The 20809-nt window shown below is 43.9% G+C and overlaps 1 protein-coding gene across 2 annotated transcripts; it reads right to left on the minus strand.

Moving 5' to 3' along the window:
• Positions 1–2985: 2985 nt before the first annotated feature.
• On the minus strand, positions 2986–19918 carry LOC129380540 (uncharacterized). 2 transcript variants are annotated; one of them, XM_055061817.2, is made up of 7 exons: positions 19744–19918; positions 14529–14598; positions 13288–13461; positions 10447–10485; positions 8411–8507; positions 7526–7647; positions 2986–4246 (listed from the first exon to the last, which is right to left on the minus strand). In XM_055061817.2, the coding sequence occupies exons 2-7, from the start codon at positions 14578–14580 to the stop codon at positions 3105–3107; spliced, it is 1626 nt and encodes a 541-aa protein (XP_054917792.1). In that variant the 5' UTR covers positions 14581–14598; positions 19744–19918; the 3' UTR covers positions 2986–3104. The 2 variants fall into 2 exon arrangements, with proteins under 2 accessions (XP_054917792.1, XP_054917794.1); XM_055061819.2 differs by lacking the exon at positions 19744–19918 and having other exon boundaries at positions 14529–15146.
• Positions 19919–20809: the final 891 nt, after the last annotated feature.

A 20809-nucleotide genomic window follows, 5' to 3' on the forward strand; every position in this document is an offset into this window, starting at 1 on the left:
AGCTCGTTTAGAGATTTTTTATGCGTTGTATCATCACCATGATCTGCGCAACCAACTAATTCATCCCGCGCAATACACATAACAAAGGCTTGATCACGTTCATAAAGCTGTTGTTCGAGCCATTGCAGGACGTCTATATTTGCAAATTCACATCTGCGATATGCATTCAACCAGTGGATTGACATTCCCGCATCACTAGTCCTTATCGAGTATGATGATGCATTCATGAAAGTATTAGCTAACATTGAATCATAAGGAAACGATTTTTTGTAACATGTGTTAGCGTGAGTGTGTGTGTGGGTGTTTTACATAGCGAAACAGTGTATAGTTATTAACCTTGCCCATATGTATTTTTCGTTATGGTTGTGAATATTTCTATAGTAAGTCTCATCCGCGTGTAGCGACATATTGTTTCCCATTTATAACCTTTTGTTCCCTATTTTTGTAACCATCTTCTGTAACCACTCCCCTCTGTAATGTCTTTTCACCTTGAGGATATTTTATATAAATTTAAATAAAATTTCCACCCGGCAAATGAGAAATGCAGTCGTGTTTATTTAAACGCTTGCCTTAAATTCCGCGCACTTCTAATTAGCTGCAGATCTTCCTTTCACTTTTGCAACTGTACTTTGAGGATCCTACAAGAGCCAGATTTCTGATTTCTTGCAGTGGATTGAACGTCTCGCGCTGTCAGAGAACTGTCATGTGCAGACGAGTGCCGAAAAGAAAAACGCCTGGCGACCTGCCTCCTAGGAGGAAAAAATGAGCCCCCCCCCGAGAAGGAACAAAAACAACAAAAAAGATACAGTCGCATTCTTCGCGTTCTGTTCGGGCATGGGCCCCGCAAAACGAAGAGCCACACAGTGCTCGTGGCGCCATCCCACAACCATGTCAAGAATCTACGGCGAGGCGCGCTACTTGTATGCCGTTGTTTTCGCTGCCAGAATTTCCCCTCTTTGCCAACGTGCGGCGCTCAATTCGCTGTTAGCATAACTGCCGGAAAGGCGCCAAAATTGACTCCCACGACGTAGAAGAAGGACCATTTCGGCTTGAATTTTGCTCCTGATTAAACCTTAATACGTTTTGCAGCAACATTATTGTTTATAATAGTGGCGCCATCTGCAGCGACCACTCAAAGTAGAAAAAAGCTTGATTTTTTATTTTGCGCGCTGCCATCACTGTAGATGATGAGCATTTTCGGTTTTGTCTCGAAAGCACACAAACATGCTACTCACAAAACTGCCTTTTCACTTCAATATGATAATGCACGCGCACGTATGCTCTGAAGATTCCTGAGTTAGCGAACAGACTGCTTATTTGTTGCTAATGATCCCTTTGGGGGTTGGGGAAAGGAGACGCGGGCTTTTAATAAAGTATGCTTCATAATGTGCAATGTAATGACTGAAACTTGCTAATTTGGTACTAGCATGTGAACAGTGCTGAATGTTAATGCTGAAAACAACTGCTCATAAATCGAACGCTAGCCGAAAACTATTTAATATGCCATTCGATTTGCTTGTGGCACTATTCAATTCGTGTTCGGTTTGGTCTCAAAAGATTTTACTTGCACAGTGCCTGCTCTTTTCTCTGCTGGGAAGCCATCTTAGTTACCAACACCACTGAGAAAATATAGAGAGCAAATTTATTTCTGAACAGACAGAGAGCTCGGCGTGAGGCATCGACTCCGCACAGAAAAAGGACATCGTGAAATGACACTTCCTGAGCGCCATTATCCTAACGCTTTGGCCATTGTAGACGCCGAGAAGATTATTTGTTTTATGACATCCAGATTTGTCAGTCAAAATAATATTCCAGGGCTTCATCCTCATTATTGGAAATAAACAATTCAATTCTTAGCCATAATAATTTGGAATGACTTACCATTTCGCATTAAATCTGCCGCATGCCGTAAAGTATCAAACGACTGCTAAAAGTACATGTTTCATAATTCTCACAATAAAGTGTTGTAAATTGGCATCTTTTGAACATGTCGCTGTTCCTGATGGTTTTTCAATTCTAACTTTACTTTTTTCGCACAACTAATGATGATTCTGTACACAACTACTGTGTTTAACTGTTCACCTGATTGTTTTAAGAGCCGTCACAACAAGAGGTTCTTATTACATCGCTTCACTCTGGTACCAATTTCTCCATGCTTATTATCGCCTACTGCACCTCATTTGAAACAAATAGACTAAAACTAATACTAAGCGTAACACCGAAACCAGGCGGACTGAAGCTCCAGGTGATCTCTTTTCCATGTAGCCGAGTATCCGAGTGACTTGAAGTTAAAACATATCTTCCTTTAATCTCACGCAAACTAGGCAGCGAGCCAGCCGTTATGAGGGTGTTTACATTGCTTATAGTATGCAAATCAAAGCAATGCATCGGTACCTATTAGCCATCATGCTTGTTTTGTGCTTCGGGCTTAAAGTTTCTTGCCGAATGTTAATTTTTATACAAGCTCTGAACTGTAATTTTGAACCAGTATGATTTCTTTTTTATGCTCACAAGGTCACACAAAAGGACCCTTTGCAAGGGGCATGGTGACGTCAGGATAAGTTTGCAGGGGGCTAAAAAAAAAGAAGAGGGGAAAAAGAATGAAGGGAATGGTGCGACGATGTTGGAGTAGTTTCGTGAGTGTGGTTGGTCCGCGTCGTTTGGTGGGGGTGAGCGCAGCCGCTGTGTCAATCGCCATTATAGCGGGAACGTTAGCCGACAAGAGGTTTATAACGTGAAAACTGGACGTAATAAAGGAACAAGTCAAACGAAGTAACAGAAAGAACACATCAGCCCTGGAGCAGCCTCCTGCGCTTTCTGTCTGTCTGTACTTCGTCCGTTGTCCAGTCTTTATTCGAAATAGTGTTCTCGATATGAGTCGCGCATCAACTAGGGCAAAAAGAAGTCATTTTACGACGAGTCATTCACTGTGAGATCACCGGCGTTTCCGATTTCGTGCACAGGAAAAATCAGTGAAGCACTTCGCTCTGGGCACAAGGACATTTATTCGCTAATCGGGATGCACTCGTGTGCACCGTGAGGATGTAGTTTACCTTGCCCCGTTTCTTCTTCGTCAAAAAATAATAATAATAAAAAAAAACCGCCTACCCACTATACCCCAGACTGTTTCGCGTCCACGAGTGCTTGCGTGCCAGCGTGCGCATTATGCCCTTCGTGCCTCCTCCCTTCGTGCCGCCCAGTTTGGCCACCTTCTGGCGGCGGACACCTCCGCTCCAGGCACTTGAGGAGGCCGTCTGCTGTCCAGAGGCTTGTTCACTGTACAGGCTCGGCTGTGCAGGTGCGCTCGGCACCTCTTGGAGAGGTTGCTGCGCGTCCGCTAGCTCGCTCGACTGAGCAGCGATTTCTTCCTGCGAGGACTGTGAGCTGACCTCTTGCTCCTCTTGTTGGCTCGCTGACGTGTCTGCTGCACCAACCTGACTGAAATCGCGCTTTGCCTCGCGGTAAAAGCCACCGGAGGAGACGGCGGCGTCGCGCGCTCCGGACACCTGCTGCTGGGTTTGCTGCTGCGCTGCCGCTTCCGTGAGAGCGGCGGAGGCTGCTCCCGATAGGCTTGACGCCGCTAGTTTGGCAAGCTTTGCACTTTTGACTTCGGCCTGCAGTCCTGCCTGGCCTGCGCTCGTCGTGCTGAAGGGCTGGTAGCTCTGGACCGCAGTTTGTTCGCTGGCATGCCAACCTCCGTCCCTTGTCACTCGTCGTTTTGTCTGGCCTTGATTTTCCGCGGCCATCCGTTTACCCGAAGACCAAGTCAGAATGGGTGTGGAGAATTTCCGCGCGCTAGCTTCGCTTATAACGGCCAACCCTTGGTCACCGAAAAGGTCTTTAAGCATGGCGCCTTTGCTAGCAACCGATCCTGTCGGCGAATACTGTTCCAATGATTCTTTTGCCATGTATTGCCCTTGCGTGAAATCGTACGGCTGCGTCAAGTAAACAAAGAACAGCGGAACTTGTGGGTACACCATCCCATAGCTATACGCCAATGGTTCCGCAAGCCGGCTTTGTATAATCAGTGACCGGAGTTCACCACTGTTGTAAGCAGAATCTAAAGCAGCTCCTGTTGTAGGCGCCAGTTGTTTTTGCTGACCTTCAGAATACTGCAAACTAGACTGCTGCTTTAGTTGAGCTTGGGCCGTTTTGGTGTGAGCTGTAGAATAGCGTTGGGATTGAGTGACCTGTGTTTGCAGTGCTTCTGCCGACGATTGGGCACTGGAAATTTGGGCGTTAGTTCCTGCGAAGAAAAACGGGGATGTGACAGTTGTTTAATTATCTATACTCCCGTTCTCGCGCCTTACAGGAGTGCGTCCAAATTTACACGGTGCTCACGTACGAAAAATAAATTTGGTCCTCATAAGTTGCAGAAGGAATGCGTTCCTCACGGGAAGTGAAATAATTCATTTTTGGAAGCCGAGCAGAGTGCCCGCAATGCACTATGGTATACAGGGTGATTTTTGGGAATTTTTAAATATCACCTGTTGCAAACAGCATAATTTTAGTCCTTTAGGTGGGTTATTCAAAGAAACGGCCATTACTTACACGAGAAATCGAAAGACACCATCAACTAATTGAAGAAAATTTACTATTAAAGTTATTAATTAATTACTTGACTGCACATACTGGAATTTACGAATTGTAGCCGGTGAGTTTGCAAGTAATAACCACTTGAAAGAAATCTTGAGGATGGCATTGGTTTCTAGATATGCGCCATCAAACTAGAAGTAAAAATGCAGAGTTGTTCTACTTACTTCTTTAACAAAGTGCTCTTTTATGCATTGAAGCACTAATGTAATTGGAACGCCTTTGTAATTTGTAACCACACTTTAGCAATGATAACATTGAAAATGGTGTCACACTGAAAAGTAATTCTGAGTGATTATACCTGTTATACCTGCCAACTCACCGGCTACAGTTCGTAAATTGCAATATGCGCCATAAAGTAATTAATTAGGAAATTAATTAATTTTTATTTAGATAGATATGTGTTTCGATTTCTCGTACAAGTAATGTCCGCTTCTTTCAATAATCCAGCTGAAAGACTAGGATTATGCTATCTGCCACATGTGATATTTAAAGATTCTCTAAAAGTAAAAGAAATGATCACCCGGTATACTACTTACTGTCTGTTAACGAGGGCCTGCAACAGTTCCTGGGCATGGTGAATAAACCCACTTAGTCCCCAGGCATGAACACCTAGCAAATGTTATTAAGGCGAAAGCCTTAAGCGGATCATACCCCCGATGGCCTTGAAAAAAAGAATGCGTCTTCCGGTCCAATCGTACAGAAATAATCATTATCAGCAATGGCTCATCACCCACCTAGACAAGCAAAAATGCAATGGCTCATTCCTCTCGTAATGCAGAGGCTACAAGCACTCAACAAAGTGAAGTGTACAGTGCCTACATTCATTGGAATCACGCATACAGCGTAATGAAACGCGGAGTCTAGTTGAGTTGTGCAAAAAATAACCACGTGACATTCTCAATGGCTCATATCCCCGTAAGCAAGCAAAAAATGCAATGGCTCATAGCCCCCCCCGTTAGGCTGAGGCTACAAGCGCTCAGCAAAGTGAAGCGAACAGTGCATACATTCATCAAAATCATCTATACAAGACAAAGAATAACATATGCTGCAATTCCCTGCTGAGAGGATGCAACGTAAAATCGAAAACAAAGGTCGTTGGCGCGAGTCTGACCCCGCTATATACGAACGTGCGAAGCTGCAGCTAAGCGGGCTAAGCGTCGAAAACGAACCGAAGGAGCCGAACTGCTAAAGCAGCAACGCGACGATGCGCGACGGTGCATTGCCGAGTGTGCAGCAGGCTTTCGCCTTCACATGTTGCAGGAGTGTAACATGCTGCCGAACGGTGAACTGTGTCGCATGCTGCTAACTTGCTGCCGCAAGAGGAAGCTTGCGGTTTCGTTCAATAAACCGCGTGCTCTTTATCTGGCTGAAGCTTGCTCCATTTTTCATGCAATATTCCTACGCGGCCATAAACACGACGACAAGTGGCTAGGTTTGTTTACCCGTCACGACTAAGAAGTGTCTCCAAACGTGCACGTACGTTGTCACTGATAACGCGGCGGCGCCATTGTACTGCGCAGGACGATACTAGTCCGCCGATACTATGGCCTGCGACATCAGGTGGTGCGACGCAGATTATAGGCGTAGCATGACGGGCTTTGTTCAGCGTGGACACAGAGGCACAACTTCGAGCACAGAAGGAATGACAAAAAAGAGGGAAAGGCCGTAAAAGCATGCAGCGGCAGCATTTCATTGCAAATAACTTTGTTTATAAAAGACACATTTCAATATATAATGCGCTATAGAAAAACGCTCGTGAGAAGATGCTCTTTAGTACCACAGAGATATATTTCACAGCTCTCATAACAAGTGGTACAAGGCCTCCTTTACACAGGACGTACACCTAACTGTATACTATACTGATCATCTGGACTGCGTGAATGGAGTCCATGGAACTTCAATAGAAGGCTTTGAGAAAAAGGTGTCTTGGGTAATAAAAAAGAAACGTCCAATTACTCGTAGCTCTCTGTAACCTGCAAAAAACTTCATAGTTGAATGAATGAAGTACGAAATTTTTAAACAACAAAGCCATCGTAGTTGAATGAATCAGCAGGCAGACGGAGGTAACATATTGGCAGAGTACATTGTTCGCCAAAGAGCGACTAATACCTAGTGATCATGAGAAAGGCTATACATCTGTAGCAGTTTAGCATGTTGCGTTTTCATTGCAGCCTTTGTTTTCATAGATTTGTAAAGAAAGAATGCAGAAGCTTTACTTTCGTAACCAATAACGCTTTCTTAAAATTTTGTTTTAATGTACTGTTAGTCCCATTTGGGACTGTTACAGTAGTGGTTTTATGTACAAGAAAATGCAAATTACAATCAATAATAAAATAAAACAGCAATCAGGTGTAAAAAAGAAAAGAAATCAAAGCATTCGAAGAGAGCCGCCAACTTTGGCCATCAAGCCAAGCGTTCATACACATCGCAAAGGATTCCTTCTTGCATTCATACAAAGAGTACACATCGAGCAAGTAACGGCATAAATCAATAACAGACTGAACATGGTCATCAAGTCTGGCTTGTTGACAGGACTGATGCAGCCGTTACCTCAATTTTCTTTTTTTTAGGTATCCTGCGAAGTTGTGAATTTTCCTAGGGCGTTCCATTCTCGTATGGCACGGGGGAAGAAAGAGAAGTAATATGCGTTGTTAACACAAGAGTATTCATTTATCGTAAATTCATGCTTGTGACGCGTTTCCCTCCAACGGTTAAAACTAATGTAAGTAGCAGGATCCATGTTGAATACATTGCATATTAATTGAAATAAGAACTTGACTCTCTGAAGTATTACGCGACTAAATAATATGTCTAGGCCTGCCCAGGAAAGCAGCTCCGTGGGGGAATCAATGCGCCGGTATCACTTTTCGTTGCCCCGATTCAAGCATGTGCATATATTTTTGTATATACGGAAACGTCTTATGCTCACCCTCTTGACAAACAGCTGGAAAGTTCCTCGAAGACCTTATTTCCCGGTCGAAAATCCACGTCGGAAGATCTTCATAATTGCAGCCGTTCTTATCGAGGATGTAACGAACGCATCGGTTATCTCTGTGGACAGTTAAGGCACTCAGTTATTGAACGGAGTGCAAGCACAAGAAATCGGACTGTCCCACATGCTACAAAGTGTATCATATAGGGCTTTGTTCAAGTAATTGTATTACGACTTAGTGTCTATATTACTACGTGTCACCCGACGTACTCAGGTAGCGCGTCGCAACGAGAATGTTGAAACGAAGGAGTATTACTCACTTGCGAGTATAGTTGACGACCAGAATAGTAATACAACTGCAACTGTGATATGCTTTTTACTTAGAGAGCTAAATGTAGAAAAATGCGAACATCTTGAACTGGCCTGAAATCTCGGCCTGGATCACTAACTTAATTTCTCAATAAAAATTGGTGAAAGTGATCCGAGATTCACAACTTCGTATATTTTCAGCGGTTATGAAAATACTTCGCTTTTCAGGGCCCTACAACCTAATTTCTTCACTGCTCCACAACACAATTTTCGGTACAATTTTTACAGCTTAAGTGGCATCGCAGCATGACTACTGTATATTCGCTGCAACATGCTCACATTGAACACTCAGATTTTCTGTACAAGAGAGCCAGAAAGGGTCATGAGCACGCATTAATTCTTTCCTCCTTTTAGATGAAATGCATGAACAAATGTGAGTGCGATTTTTTCCGTTTCTTGAGGCTTCAGTGTTGCTCGCAGAGGCAAGGTGCACTGTTTTTACTTTTAACGAAAACACAGCCGAGAAGTGGTTGTGCGCAAGTATGAATGATCCGTGCTGAATGGTGTACTTACAGGCATTTTTCTGCTGCTCCTGTCGGTGCAAGTATGCAACGTCGTCTTAGTAGCCGCACGATGCGCTTTGCTGTACAAGTGACTTCTTGGCAACGACCTGCACATTAACCATTGTCTCCGGTCGAAACGCTTCAACCCACTCACACGGTACCGAAACAAAATAATAATAATAATAATAATAATAATAATAATAATAATAATAATAATAATAATAATAATAATAATAATAATAATAATAATAATAATAATAAACGGACGAAGTGACACGTGAAACAGGGCAAGCACATGTTAGGCAACACAATATTTGAGAAGTTATTAACTCTCTGCCGCTCTTGATTTTGAGATATCCTTATGGATGCCGGCTGCATGGGTGAATTTGTTTGAACTTCAACCCTCTGTGTGCGTACTGCACTATACTTCAACGAAAAATAGTCCTGCACGGTAATCAAAACCGGTGGCGCACGCACTTCTTGCTGTGACACTGCAGAATTTGGTGCCTCAATATAGATGACGTAAAATCAACGTATCTGTCCACGATAAAGTGAATGTATCACTAAAAACAAAACTGTACGTCGAATGGTCACCGCAAGCGCTGACTCGCAGCAGGACCACTGGAATCACTGGAATATCTAGTTTCTTAAAAAAACTTTTTTTTCGCAGCTAGACTGTATAGATAACCGTACGTTACATTTTTTTTTCTCGGTTGACAGAATAAATGGGAATTGAAGACTCGCTTTAACCAACCTGTGGCTGATGGCATTCGAATACCAGAAACCTCCCATGAAGTTGATACGCGGAAGTGGTGAGCGAAATGCGTCGCTGTGCTATTTCTTGACCTATAGTATTTTTAATGCGATTCTCATTCTTATGGTACTTCACACACTTTCTGGGGACTATCTATCTATCTATCTATCTATCTATCTATCTATCTATCTATCTATCTATCTATCTATCTATCTATCTATCTATCTATCTATCTGCCAACTTGGGTGACTGGAAGTGGAACTGGGGTCAATAGGCACGTGGTACAGGTTAAGTACAGCTGCTCATGGCGCCAAGTTCGAGCAGTGGGTATGTGCCACTTGGTTCGTGCCGTTCTTCGATGAACCCGACGCCAACTTGTCCTACTGGATACGTGCCACTAGGTAATATACCGCTCTTCAATAAATCCCTTTGAGGCCACCTTAGGTAACTGAGCCTGTGCTACCGCACATGTGGCGCACTTCAATGACAAAAAAAACATCCTTTCAAATTTCTCCGCTGCTCGGCAGAAGCGAAACCCCGCCTCGCGCCGAGTTCACGGCATCGCAGCTAGATGGCGCAGCGTGTGCAATGGGAAGCGCGAGAGAGGACCCCCGGATGCACACGCGTTCCGGCATTGGCCATGCGGTGTGTCACTATATAGTTTCACTGCTAATCGCATTAACGTCGACTATCATCGTCGATGGTTTCACCAGGTTTTTTTTTTTTTTTTTCTGCACGCTTGCAGGGCACCAATGAGGTGCCAGGCAAATACGGCGTTTTGGTAACGCTGAACATAGGCGATAGATAACCGGCGAGACTACTGTGAGGTGAGGAACTGAATCTAGCGGCGCCTGTTTCATCAACGTTCAGTGTCGAACCAACTCCGACAACGGTAAAACGACGGTAGGAGTGCGACAGGCGCCGTGTTATTTCCTCGAATTGTACATAAATGTTTGCGCTACTACACCATGAACACTTGTTTAACGAAATTTGAGGCTGTAAGTACGGGTTCATCCAGTCCTTGTCGCGATTATATTAGAGTGCAGCTCTTAGCCGTCCGTTCCTCCGGCGAGCGTCGGTGTCGACGTCAGCGGCGTAACCAATTGAACGAGCACAGTGAAAGATGAAAGAGCGAACGCCGCGGTAACAGAAAGACTGCAGCGCTGACATATCAACAGACATTTTTGGTATATTCAATAAAGTAACACTTCAGCCACGGTATTTTAATGAGGTCAGGCACCAGAAGAGAATGCATGCATGTTTAGAATTGATCACAGTTAAATGTTATTTACCGTTTAGGCACCTTTCATCTTGATTTGTTTTCTGTAGCACTGAAAAAGGGAAAAGAATAGCGAACTGTTTTCTTATTCCGACCCTTCAGCGTTAGGCTTAACACTTTTCGCACAGCACGTCGGTCGCGACTACATGCAGGGACTGCATTATTTTTTTCAAATGGTGAAATTGATGGTCATTTGCGGAAATCGGTGGAAAAATTATGGTCCAGATCGGTCAATATAACACTTGGGACCCTATAACCTAAGACTATTCCAACATGTTGTTTTCTCAATCTCCTGACGTCAAATTTACGTAAACGCTGACGCAAGCATCGGGCGGTGACCCACAGCGTTGCCTGACCAGCCCAATCAAACGCTCTTCTCGTTTATAGGAGGTCACTTTTGTTTCCTTTCAAAACGAATAATATTGCCTACATTGAGCGGTTTTTTTATTGGCAGAAGAATTGACGTTTGGGCGAGTTGGTACTGGTTGAGCATCTTGAAGGGGCAGCGCAAGACGACGAAGACAAAAGGCGGGAAACACACAGGACAGCGCTGAACTCACAACTAACTTTATTAGAAGGCATACGCAAGCTTATCTGCTACAACCCATACTTACGTGCTCTCCCATCGATGGCGTCAGTATCAGTGCACAGACAAAAACGCAAAACCCTGTAGTCTAATGTTAAACTATGAGGTGGTTAAAAAATTCATAATCGCTGTCCTACAAATGTAAAAATAGCATGCTTACACAACGCGATCCCTTTTTCCTGATATAGTAGGCCTCAATAATCTCCCTCGTAGTCTGATTGCTCGCAGATTACGAGGATATGAAGACGCTAAAACAGATCCTCAGCAAAGAAGAGTTAGCAGAACGATGTCGTATACGTGCAGAAAGAGCCCGATAACGTTATACGGCCACGGAAAAGGTTTTGTTATACGCAAATAAACCCATGCCCTCCGGCAGGTGCGAGTAGCCAGTGCCTGAGCGATCGGCGGCATCCATCTTCTATTCCTTTCGAAACGAGGCGGTTTCCGTCTATTCAGAAAAAGAATCCAGCTTTGTTCGGCATATTAATGCATCTTTAACGCGCACACGACACTTTGAGGCAATGAGTTTTCGCGGTTTTGTGGCGTCGAGTGACAGACAGGTGAAGTGGGTGCAGCCTGACACCTTTTGACAAATAGCAGAGGGTTAATGGCGAAAAGGCGTAGAATTAGAAATAATTATTTTTCTTTTGTTCAGTCGCATCATACATAATCATTGAGTACACGTCATGTCAGATTGGGAGCTATCGCGGCTTTCATGACGTCGCATGACAGACAGGCGAAACAGGGGTGGTCCAAAAAAAGTTTTTGACCAATCGCGGATGGCTGATTGCATAATTGCAATAGAAGAGTTTGGAATAGCTTTACGTTATAGCGCCCTTGGAATTGTTACGCTATTGGTTTTTGAAAAGGAAAAATTGCGAATTTGCCTTCGTAAGCGGTATAGTTCAATATAGTTTGCGCCCATCGTAGTGAGTAATGTTTCAAACGTGGCGACTATGTCACTTCCGGGCTAGGGCGTCTGGAGATGACTTTCGAGATCAGTTTTCATTAATCGTTGGGGGGTGCTATTTATATACTAAGAGACATGGACGAAGGAAAGTTTGCATATTTATTGAAAAACAAGGACAGTAACAGTTTTAAGGGTTATAATAAACGATCCGCGCCATAAAATTCGGTATTTCTGCAAAAATTGAGCGAGAACAGTACAGCAGTGGGCACGAACTCTTGAAAAAAATTATTTTGAGGAAAAACGCAGGTCTCTGTGGTTGCAGCTACAAAACACGACGCATTTTATTCCTCAATAACATGAATTGTTGTTCTCCTTTGAAGGTCTCAGAGCTCTACGTTGAGATTCAAACTACATAAGGAGTAATGACCCTTGCCTGTCTGGAAACAGGTGTATATTCATGTAGTTGATAGTCAGCGCATCGTCCCATCGTTTCGTGTTTCCCCTTCGTTTTCGTTGTTTGCTCTGTAGTAATTATGAACAAAATGGTGGCTAAGTAGTAAGCGAATAAACCGTTGAAGGTTTGTAATGGAATTGATAAGATTTTATTTCTAAAGTGTTTATTCAAAAGAGAGGAAAGAAAGCTGCAGTTGAATTAAGCATTAGAGGCATGCGAGGATACCACTTACAAGTGTCTTGGTGGTTCTCTTCTTCGTTGGTGCTAGCAACATCGAATAACCGCCATTGGATGGTGAATGGTTTAATATTCTGAGGTGACAAGTTGCTGTACCATATTATTTTGTAGGACAATAGAATAGGCTTTAATGGCTTAAACAGGTAGAGAAAACCCAGAGAAATTTAATGTGCTCGTGCTTTTAGCCTAATAGAACGCATCACCCTACAACAAAAATACACACGTTCGATGGCGGGTTTATAGTTAAAGTAATTTTTCTGTAGATGAAGCTGAATCTGCGAGAAATTTGGTGACGCCAAATTACTCTGTTTCCGATATCAGGGCAGAAACTCACACCACCATGCCCGGTCCTTGAAGCTACCGGCTCGGACCACCTTTATGTGTCTTTATGTGTCTTCCTTTTGTGAGTGTTCAATTGCGGCAAAAAAACATGTCTTTTAGCAAGCACCAACTAGGTCAACAAGCAGTTCTGTTGCACCAACAACAGCTTTTCTGACTAGCCCAAACAGCCGCTCTTTGAAACTGCTCTCTCTCTCTCTCTCGTTCTCTCTAGTTTTTTGTGTTCGTGTCGCGAGATGCAACTTTATCCCGTCTACCTCTGGCTACAAAAACCGAGCGTTAATGCGTTTCACCAATGATTTTGGCTCATGAAAAATGATCTACGTACCTGCTTGAGCCACATTTTTTTTGAACGTGAGTCGCTGCTGCTGCCGCTGCTGCTGCTGTTGCTGCTGTTTTTGCTGTTGCCTGAAAGGCTGGTTCTGCTGCTGATACTGTTGCTGCGTTTGCCCCTCTTGGCTACTTGGGTCGAGCACGGGGGGCCCGTAGACCACATTTTGACCTAGAGGCACAGAGCGGGTGCACAAACCGTTCAATATATGGTCATCGGAACAACTTGGTCGCTGTTCAATGTGCAGAGAAACCATCAAAGTTTTCGCATTGTTTCGAAAGCTTTGTGTTCACCGCGAGATTGCTGTTCCAGCCACGGAGCTACAAAACTGAAGAAACGCTAGAAAGAAACAGTGTAACAGGCTAGACCACCAGATTACTTTTTCAGAACACTCTATGCAATAGTTCGTTCAAGAAATATGATTTATTAGTGGAGAAGAATGAAGTTCGCTTTCTAGAATTTCGCGCCCTAATGACCGCACCGATGGCATCGCATTACGTCACCATCTTTGTTGTATTTGCGTGCCTGAATTTTTCTTTTTTTCGTAAAGATGTAGAGAAGTTTCCAGCTTCTGATTTATCGACTGTCATCTTTTTGTGTGCACAGTTAAAGAGTGCGGGTATCTGCGGGCATGAAGAAATGTCGATCCACGCACCTATTAGCATGCAGTGTTTATATCACTACCTTTTGCCAGAATTAGCCATTAGCGTACCCCTTACACTACTTTTCTGTGCTTCTTGCGCACTTGCCCATTCACGCTGCTGGCGCTGTCCTAAACCACATAAACGAAAAGATAATGCTCCCGTTATCTCTTAGAAAAGATATCACTCGACTGTTACAATTATTTAAAATTGCTGCCATAACGGAAACACGCGTGAAAGGTAGATTGAAACTATGGCTTTTATTTTGTACACTACATATATTCCATTTAGATTTTGGTATTATTTATTTTCCTTTGTGGTTAATACGTATTAACGGAGATTTCACGCTATTTAATCATCACAAATGAAAAAAAAAAAGAACTGCAAGCATACATTAAGCTCGTGTGTGTCATACTATGTGGCGCACGCACGCACACGAGCTAACAAAAACATCAAACCAAGAACGCACGCACAGACACACACACAAAAAAAAAAGGAAATGGAGCGGTGATGATGTACAACGCTATCAGCGAATGCCTTTTTATGCGAGTTCATGCTTAGGTGGCATACGCGCCGTCATAACAAGCCCCTTCTTACCAAAAGCGAAAGACGTTGCTACGGCAGCCATTAACATCACATGGAGCTTCATACTGGCACGGTGGATCCACTGCGACAAGAAGTGAAAATCAACTGAATACTTCGGAATTCAATCCTGAAAGTTTCGCGCTGAGAATTGTCTGTGCTCAAGGGGCACTAACTGCAAACCCACAAATCAATATGCCTGTCTCGTAGGCGAGAGTGCCAAACCAAAAAAAATAAAAAAAATATGCCGGTTTGTTTCGGGTTGTGGTTAAAGCTCTTTCGTTTTCGTTCCGGTTCAGTTCCCCCATTCATCAATCCAGGGACGCTAAAAATCCACGAACCGGTTCAGTACAGTAGATTTGATCCTTGGCATCTCATGACACGCCACACGGTCCTCGCAGGATAGTAACATGTAGTTGTGTGTGCAAGTTTTTATCTGGAAGAACTATGAGATGATGTCACTGGCACATGGGAGACAAGAAAAAGTTTTACCGGGTTTTAAACGTGAAAATTTGGTGCTACCATAGCTGTAGAAGAAAACCCTGGGGCCCAATTCCCAAAGCTCTTAGTTTCTAAGTGGGCTTTGTTATTTGTCGACCACCTTTCCTAATGTCCCACTTAGCGACTGACTCTCATCTGCTCTTACTAACAATTTCAGCGTAAGAACATTTTTGTAAATACGGGCCCTGTTTCTTCGAAACGTTTAGCTTATAGTTAGTGTTTGGTTAATGGCTTTGCGTATTCAAATCGAACGCATACACATATCAACGTCATGCTCAGTAGACTGGATTCGTAGTAGCCGTGATTGGTAGTCAGCATCCAGAATCTGTGCAAGAATATGTTTATCTAGGCTATTTAGTCACAGGGGACGCGTATCACGAAAACAAAATCTACAGAACAGGCGTTACGAAGTCATGGCCGGCAGTATACCGCGATTCTTGGAACGAAAAGTATACAATCATTGCATTCTAACGGTACTAACATATGGACAGAAACATGGACGTTAACAAAGAAGCTCGAGAAGAATTTAAGGATCGCGCAATAAACGATGGAATGAAAAACGATAGGCTTAACGTTCAGCGATAGGCGAGCGGTATGGATTAAAAGCAAATAGGTGTAGCCGATATTCCAGTTGAGATTAAGGGGAATAAATGAAATTGGGCAGCTTATGCAATGCGTAGAGCAGATTGGCGAATATGCGAAACGATGAGAAGACACTAAGGCAGGCCAAGTATTGCTGTCTACACAACCACTTAAAGATTTTAGTCAAGATTAGTGAACGTAGGGAACACCTGAGGGTTACGTACGTATTTTATGAAAGCAGAAGAAAGGCGCTATGGAATGACGATAAGAATGACGACGACATCAATGTCGCGGCAACGGCTCCCATAATAACGATAAGGATGGCATGACGACGACCATGCAAAATGTCCAAACTTCACTACCAGTTGAAAAAATTAAACTAGAAAGAAAACAACCGCAAAAGAATTTTCAGTGGTTGCTGGCTTCTGTAGCAGCACTAGCAATGACTGCGCTTACAATGCTTCTAAATTTTCACCTATAGAAAACCATTGTGGTTCAATTCCATTTCGAAGGACAGATGCTGCAAGTCAACGTCGCTATCTTGCACGCGCACTTTCATTGGCTGAGTGTGATATGCCAAGTATAACGCCCGCTATAGGGTGCCCACCTTGACAGCAGATGCAGCCGCTAACCGGATCGCTGCAGTGTAAGGTGATTCTTTTGTGTCGGCTGTGCCAAGGAGTTACCGTGACCAAAATGAATACCTTATTCAGAATGTTTAACAGCGCTTCATTCGATGTCGGTTGTTGCCAAGAAAACATCAGCCGCTCACCAGTGCTATTATCCCCGATTTGACTTACAGACAGAATTCCTCCCCGCTGCACCGAACCGACTAAACGATTTACCACTAACCGTTCAGAAAACTCTTACACTGTAGCTTAACAACTCGTCGGCTTGCGATGCACTGAAGGATCTTGAGTGCTTTTTGAGGTCGACATGGTTGAGCGTTGGGCTAGTTGGTGCTGCGTTATTAAAGTTTCCTAGTGCGTCCTGCACGGAAAACAAGAATGGACATTCTTTTTGTGACTGTCGATTATTGTTGTCCGTGTCCGGTGCACTGGGTAACTGGGGCCTTAATTCGCAAAGCGTTGCCATTTGCCAGCCGCCTCTGCTAATAATATATCGAACACCACCATTGCCTGAAATTTTCCCTGACGAATAATTCTAGTGTCAGAGATTTTTTGTGAATGTGAGACCAGGACTTTTTTTTTTTTTACATCGACTGATCGACATGTGAATGATTTTGTCTGCGCGGAGCGGCTCGTGGGCGCATGTGTTCACAGCGACCTCCCTTCCAATTTCTCTCTCTCTATTTTTTTGCTTGTCTACGCAGCGTGCGAAGCCAACCAGCTACTCTTCTGGGGCCAAATTCATGAAGGTCTTCGTTCATAAGTGATATTTGCCATTGGCTGGCCGTCTTCCCTAATTTTATTTATTTATTTATTTTCCATACTGCCACTCTCAGTTGAGAGCATAGCAGGTGGGCATTACAAAGACAATCATGTCTAAAAACAACTGAAAAAAAGAATCGACAAGGAAATACCGAAGCGCATGCGCCAGGGTAGCATTAAAGCAATAAATGTGGTCTAAGCAATTTTTTCAAGCAAGAACATTAATATTGAAATAAAGTTTAACAGCGCACAATCAATCACATTGCGAAAAAAATTAAAAATAGAAGATATTATTTAAGAAAAAAGACAAGAACGCATCCTTCTATACAGAGCATTTAAGGCAAAGATCGCCCGAAAATTCAAATTACCATCTCGAAAACATGCATGCTGCGCACACGAAATGAAGCACAAGCACGAGGATGGTTTACAACTAGTTTGCCAAGCAAAGAGAATCAATGCCGTATCGATCATGCGCAATGGGCAAACACCACAAAATTATATTGAAAATAAAAAGGCGAAGCACAACCAGGCACAGGATTGCAATCTGTTACAAAAATGGGAATGGAATAAAAAAGCAAGGAAGTGATTGTACAAGAACAAAATTATGTGCAATAGCATAATCAATCTCTTACACCAATACAACTGGTACACATTTCAACGGCCATTACCAGCAAATATTAGGAAAGGAAATACATTGTAATAGTGCAGGAACCTAAGAAAAGGGAACTAGTGTTCAAATGAGAGAGGGTGCGCGGCAATGGCGATGGTAGTAGAGGTTAGATGTATGTTCTAACTTTGTCCAGCGTCAGGGTTGGCTGGAATTCGCTCGTATACGAACAAGTATTTCGTGAATGCGAGTTTCTCTGTTTAACCTCCTTAATTCAACTCTTTTATTCTACCTTGTTTCATTGTTGCAGCGTACGAGTAAAGTCCAACAATTTGTATCTCAGATGTGCCATTAAATATTTTCTCCGTTCATAAACCGCAGATCTATTAAAAGTAAATTAAATTCTGAGGTTTCACGGGCCGGAACCACGATCTGATTGTGAGACAGGCCCCCATGTAGTGGACGGCTCCGGATTAATTTTGACAACCTGGAGTTTTTTGCCTAAAGCTAAATACAAGACCGCTGTTGCATTTCGTCCCGATCGTGCTCAGCAGTGCACACCGAAGTTCAGGTGGACGGGGAGGATGATGAGGCTGAATATAGATGCAAAGCTCACATCACCCCAGAGTGCGTCAGAAATTCAGAGGACGCGTGCCAACAAAAAAAACCTCTCACCCTATATTTGTTCGTAGCAGCAAATTCCAGCTAACATAACACTGCATTAACGAAGGTGGTCAGCTAATAGTCAAGAGCACTTATCAACTGAAATCTTTGTGGATTCGCCTCCTATTTATTCATAGTGCATCCACACGACGGAATAAATCCGGATTTTTCATGCCGGACAGCGCAATCCGTGACACAAGTAACGGATTGCAGTCGTCCGCTGCCCTTCAGCGACTCGGACGGACAGAAAATGCCGCGCTCTTTCTCGCATCCTCATTCTGGTGGTCGAACACCTTGGCTTTAGCTTATAAAGTGGTTTGTAAGTCTGGCAACCAGTGCTTTTCTTTCTGTGATAGGGGCTATGACGTTGCACTGCCGAGCTTGCGGTCGAGAGTTCAATCCCGGCCGCGGGATTGTCCCCCCACATAATCATGTCGTGGTTTTGTCGCGTAAAACCGCAGAATTTATTTTAAATTCAAGAACACACACACACACACACACACACACACACACACACACACACACACACACACACACACACACACACACACACACATATATATATATATATATATATATATATATATATATATATATATATATATATATATATATATATCGCGCATGTATAAGTTCCGTAGTGGCAAAAATAAAAAAAAAATACTCTCCTGTATTTAGATTTAGCTGCGCGTCAATAGTGCATCTACACGACGGATTTTCGCAGCGAGTATCTACAAAAAGGGGCGAGCCGCTCAGAAGACGGAGCGGTAAACACTACTGGCACTCACCGCAAATCCTAGCCGCGGATTGCTTTGAGAGTAGCGTCGCGATACAGAGCGTGACGCGCACACATGGAGGAGAAATTGATGTATACCACATTTATTTATTTATTTGTGCTACGCTACTCTCAAAGCAATCCGCGGCTAGAATTTGCTGTGAGTGCCAGTAGTGTTTACCGCTTCGTCGCCTGAGCGGCTCGTCCGTTTTGCAGATACTGCGAAAATCCGTCGTGTAGATGCACTGTTAACGTGCAGCTAAATCTAAGTACACGATAGTTTGTTTTTTTTACCCCTACGGAAATTCGGCAGCCGCGGTCGGGAATCCAGTCCGCGACCTTGTGCTCAGCTACAGAGCGCCATAGCCACTGAGCCACCACGGCGTGTAAAACAGGTGTAAGCAGCAGTATAATGTAGGTGCCTTATGAAGTAAATATTCTTTCTTCAAGGGGCAGGCAACTTCAACAGGGGCCCACTGATGTACAATAGCGTAACTTGACAAGTACAAAAGATAATCAGATTACTATCTAGTTGCCTTCCACAGCAGCGAAAATAGTCTGATGAATTCATTGCCTTTTCTCCCTTTCAGCTGATTGGTGTACAGAACAAAGGGTTAGGGTAAAGCCATGTTGGCGAGAAAAGCTCGTAAATCATTTCAGACGAACACTCCCAAGGAGTCCAAAGCGTGCAACAAGGATGAATGCGATCACCTGGAAACGCGTCCGAGTTGAAGCTCTTTGACCACAGCCTCGTGGCAAGTGCAAGGGGCTCTCGAAGCTCGTTCTTGGTTGATGCCCAACTCTGGAAGATATAACCTAGGCACGACCGTTCCTAGCCATCCATTTCCAGAGAAGCAGAGCCGGCGCTCGTTTCCGCACGCGTTTGATGGCCATCCGCGTCACTTTCCACTCGCCTATTTCTCAATGCGAGCCATCGGCTCGGTCGTGCCAGAGCCATCTTGTTTACAGGTCCAGATGGCGCCCGTGGAAGCGCTTTTAAGCTCTCCTGGAGCCCGCCATTGATATCGGTCGAAGAGAGAAGTCACGACATGGTTTTAAATCACGTTTTCAATGAAGTATATGCCCATCATGAAAACCGCCACGGCAGCAGTAAACGCCGTAGTATCAGATTTTAATTTGTGCGCGCGTTCCGCAAGCACTGGAATGTGTGATGGGGATACGTTGCTTTGTGTTTTACTTGCATTATGTTACGCAGCAGAGCTGCCGATATTGATTTTGTGTGCGCCCTCATTCAAAGTTAGGCGCGACCGGTTTTCTGTATCGAGCATTTCTCTGCAGAGGCACCCTCGGCGTACGGCCGGCTCTCGGGTTTCTTCAGGCTAGCGGCTAGTTTCGTTGAACTGTGAAAAAGTGGCGGTCCTTCTGAATGAACCCAATTTCCGTTAAGGCTCCGCCGTATCAGGAGGCGCCGAAAATCATGACCGCTGCGTAATTAGGTACATCCTGTTTCGCCCCCCCCTGCCCCCCCCCCCCCCCCCCCCCCAATACCTTGTCGCCCTTTCTATTCTTCCTAACAGCCGTGCTTAACGGGTGGTGAATGGTTTGCGCGTCCACTATGTTTTTCGTCTAAAGCTCACCGGTATACTGCTGTTTTCTTGAAATATCATTGCAGCTTTCACCAAGACAAAAAGAAAAAGACAAAAAGAAACGGGGGGGGGGGGGGGGGGAGGGTAATGTACGTTTTAGTGTTTCAAGAGCAATACCTTTCTTTTTCTAATATTTTAATTGTTCGCCTATATTCCTCAGAATGTTCTGC

This window comes from Dermacentor andersoni, chromosome 1 (genome assembly GCF_023375885.2).
Source record: "Dermacentor andersoni chromosome 1, qqDerAnde1_hic_scaffold, whole genome shotgun sequence".
Lineage (NCBI taxonomy): Eukaryota > Metazoa > Arthropoda > Arachnida > Ixodida > Ixodidae > Dermacentor > Dermacentor andersoni.

Excerpts from the sequence above, each read along its gene's own strand:
- LOC129380540 (XM_055061817.2), bottom strand. The coding sequence starts at position 14,580 with ATGAAGCTCCATGTGATGTTAATGGCTGCCGTAGCAACGTCTTTCGCT. Across the intron at positions 10,486-13,287 it reads AAAAAATGTGGCTCAAGCAG|TGCTACAGAAAACAAATCAA; the intron begins GTACGTAGATCA and ends TCCCTTTTTCAG. Across the intron at positions 7,648-8,410 it reads GGAGCAGCAGAAAAATGCCT|AGATAACCGATGCGTTCGTT; the intron begins GTAAGTACACCA and ends AACTGTCCACAG.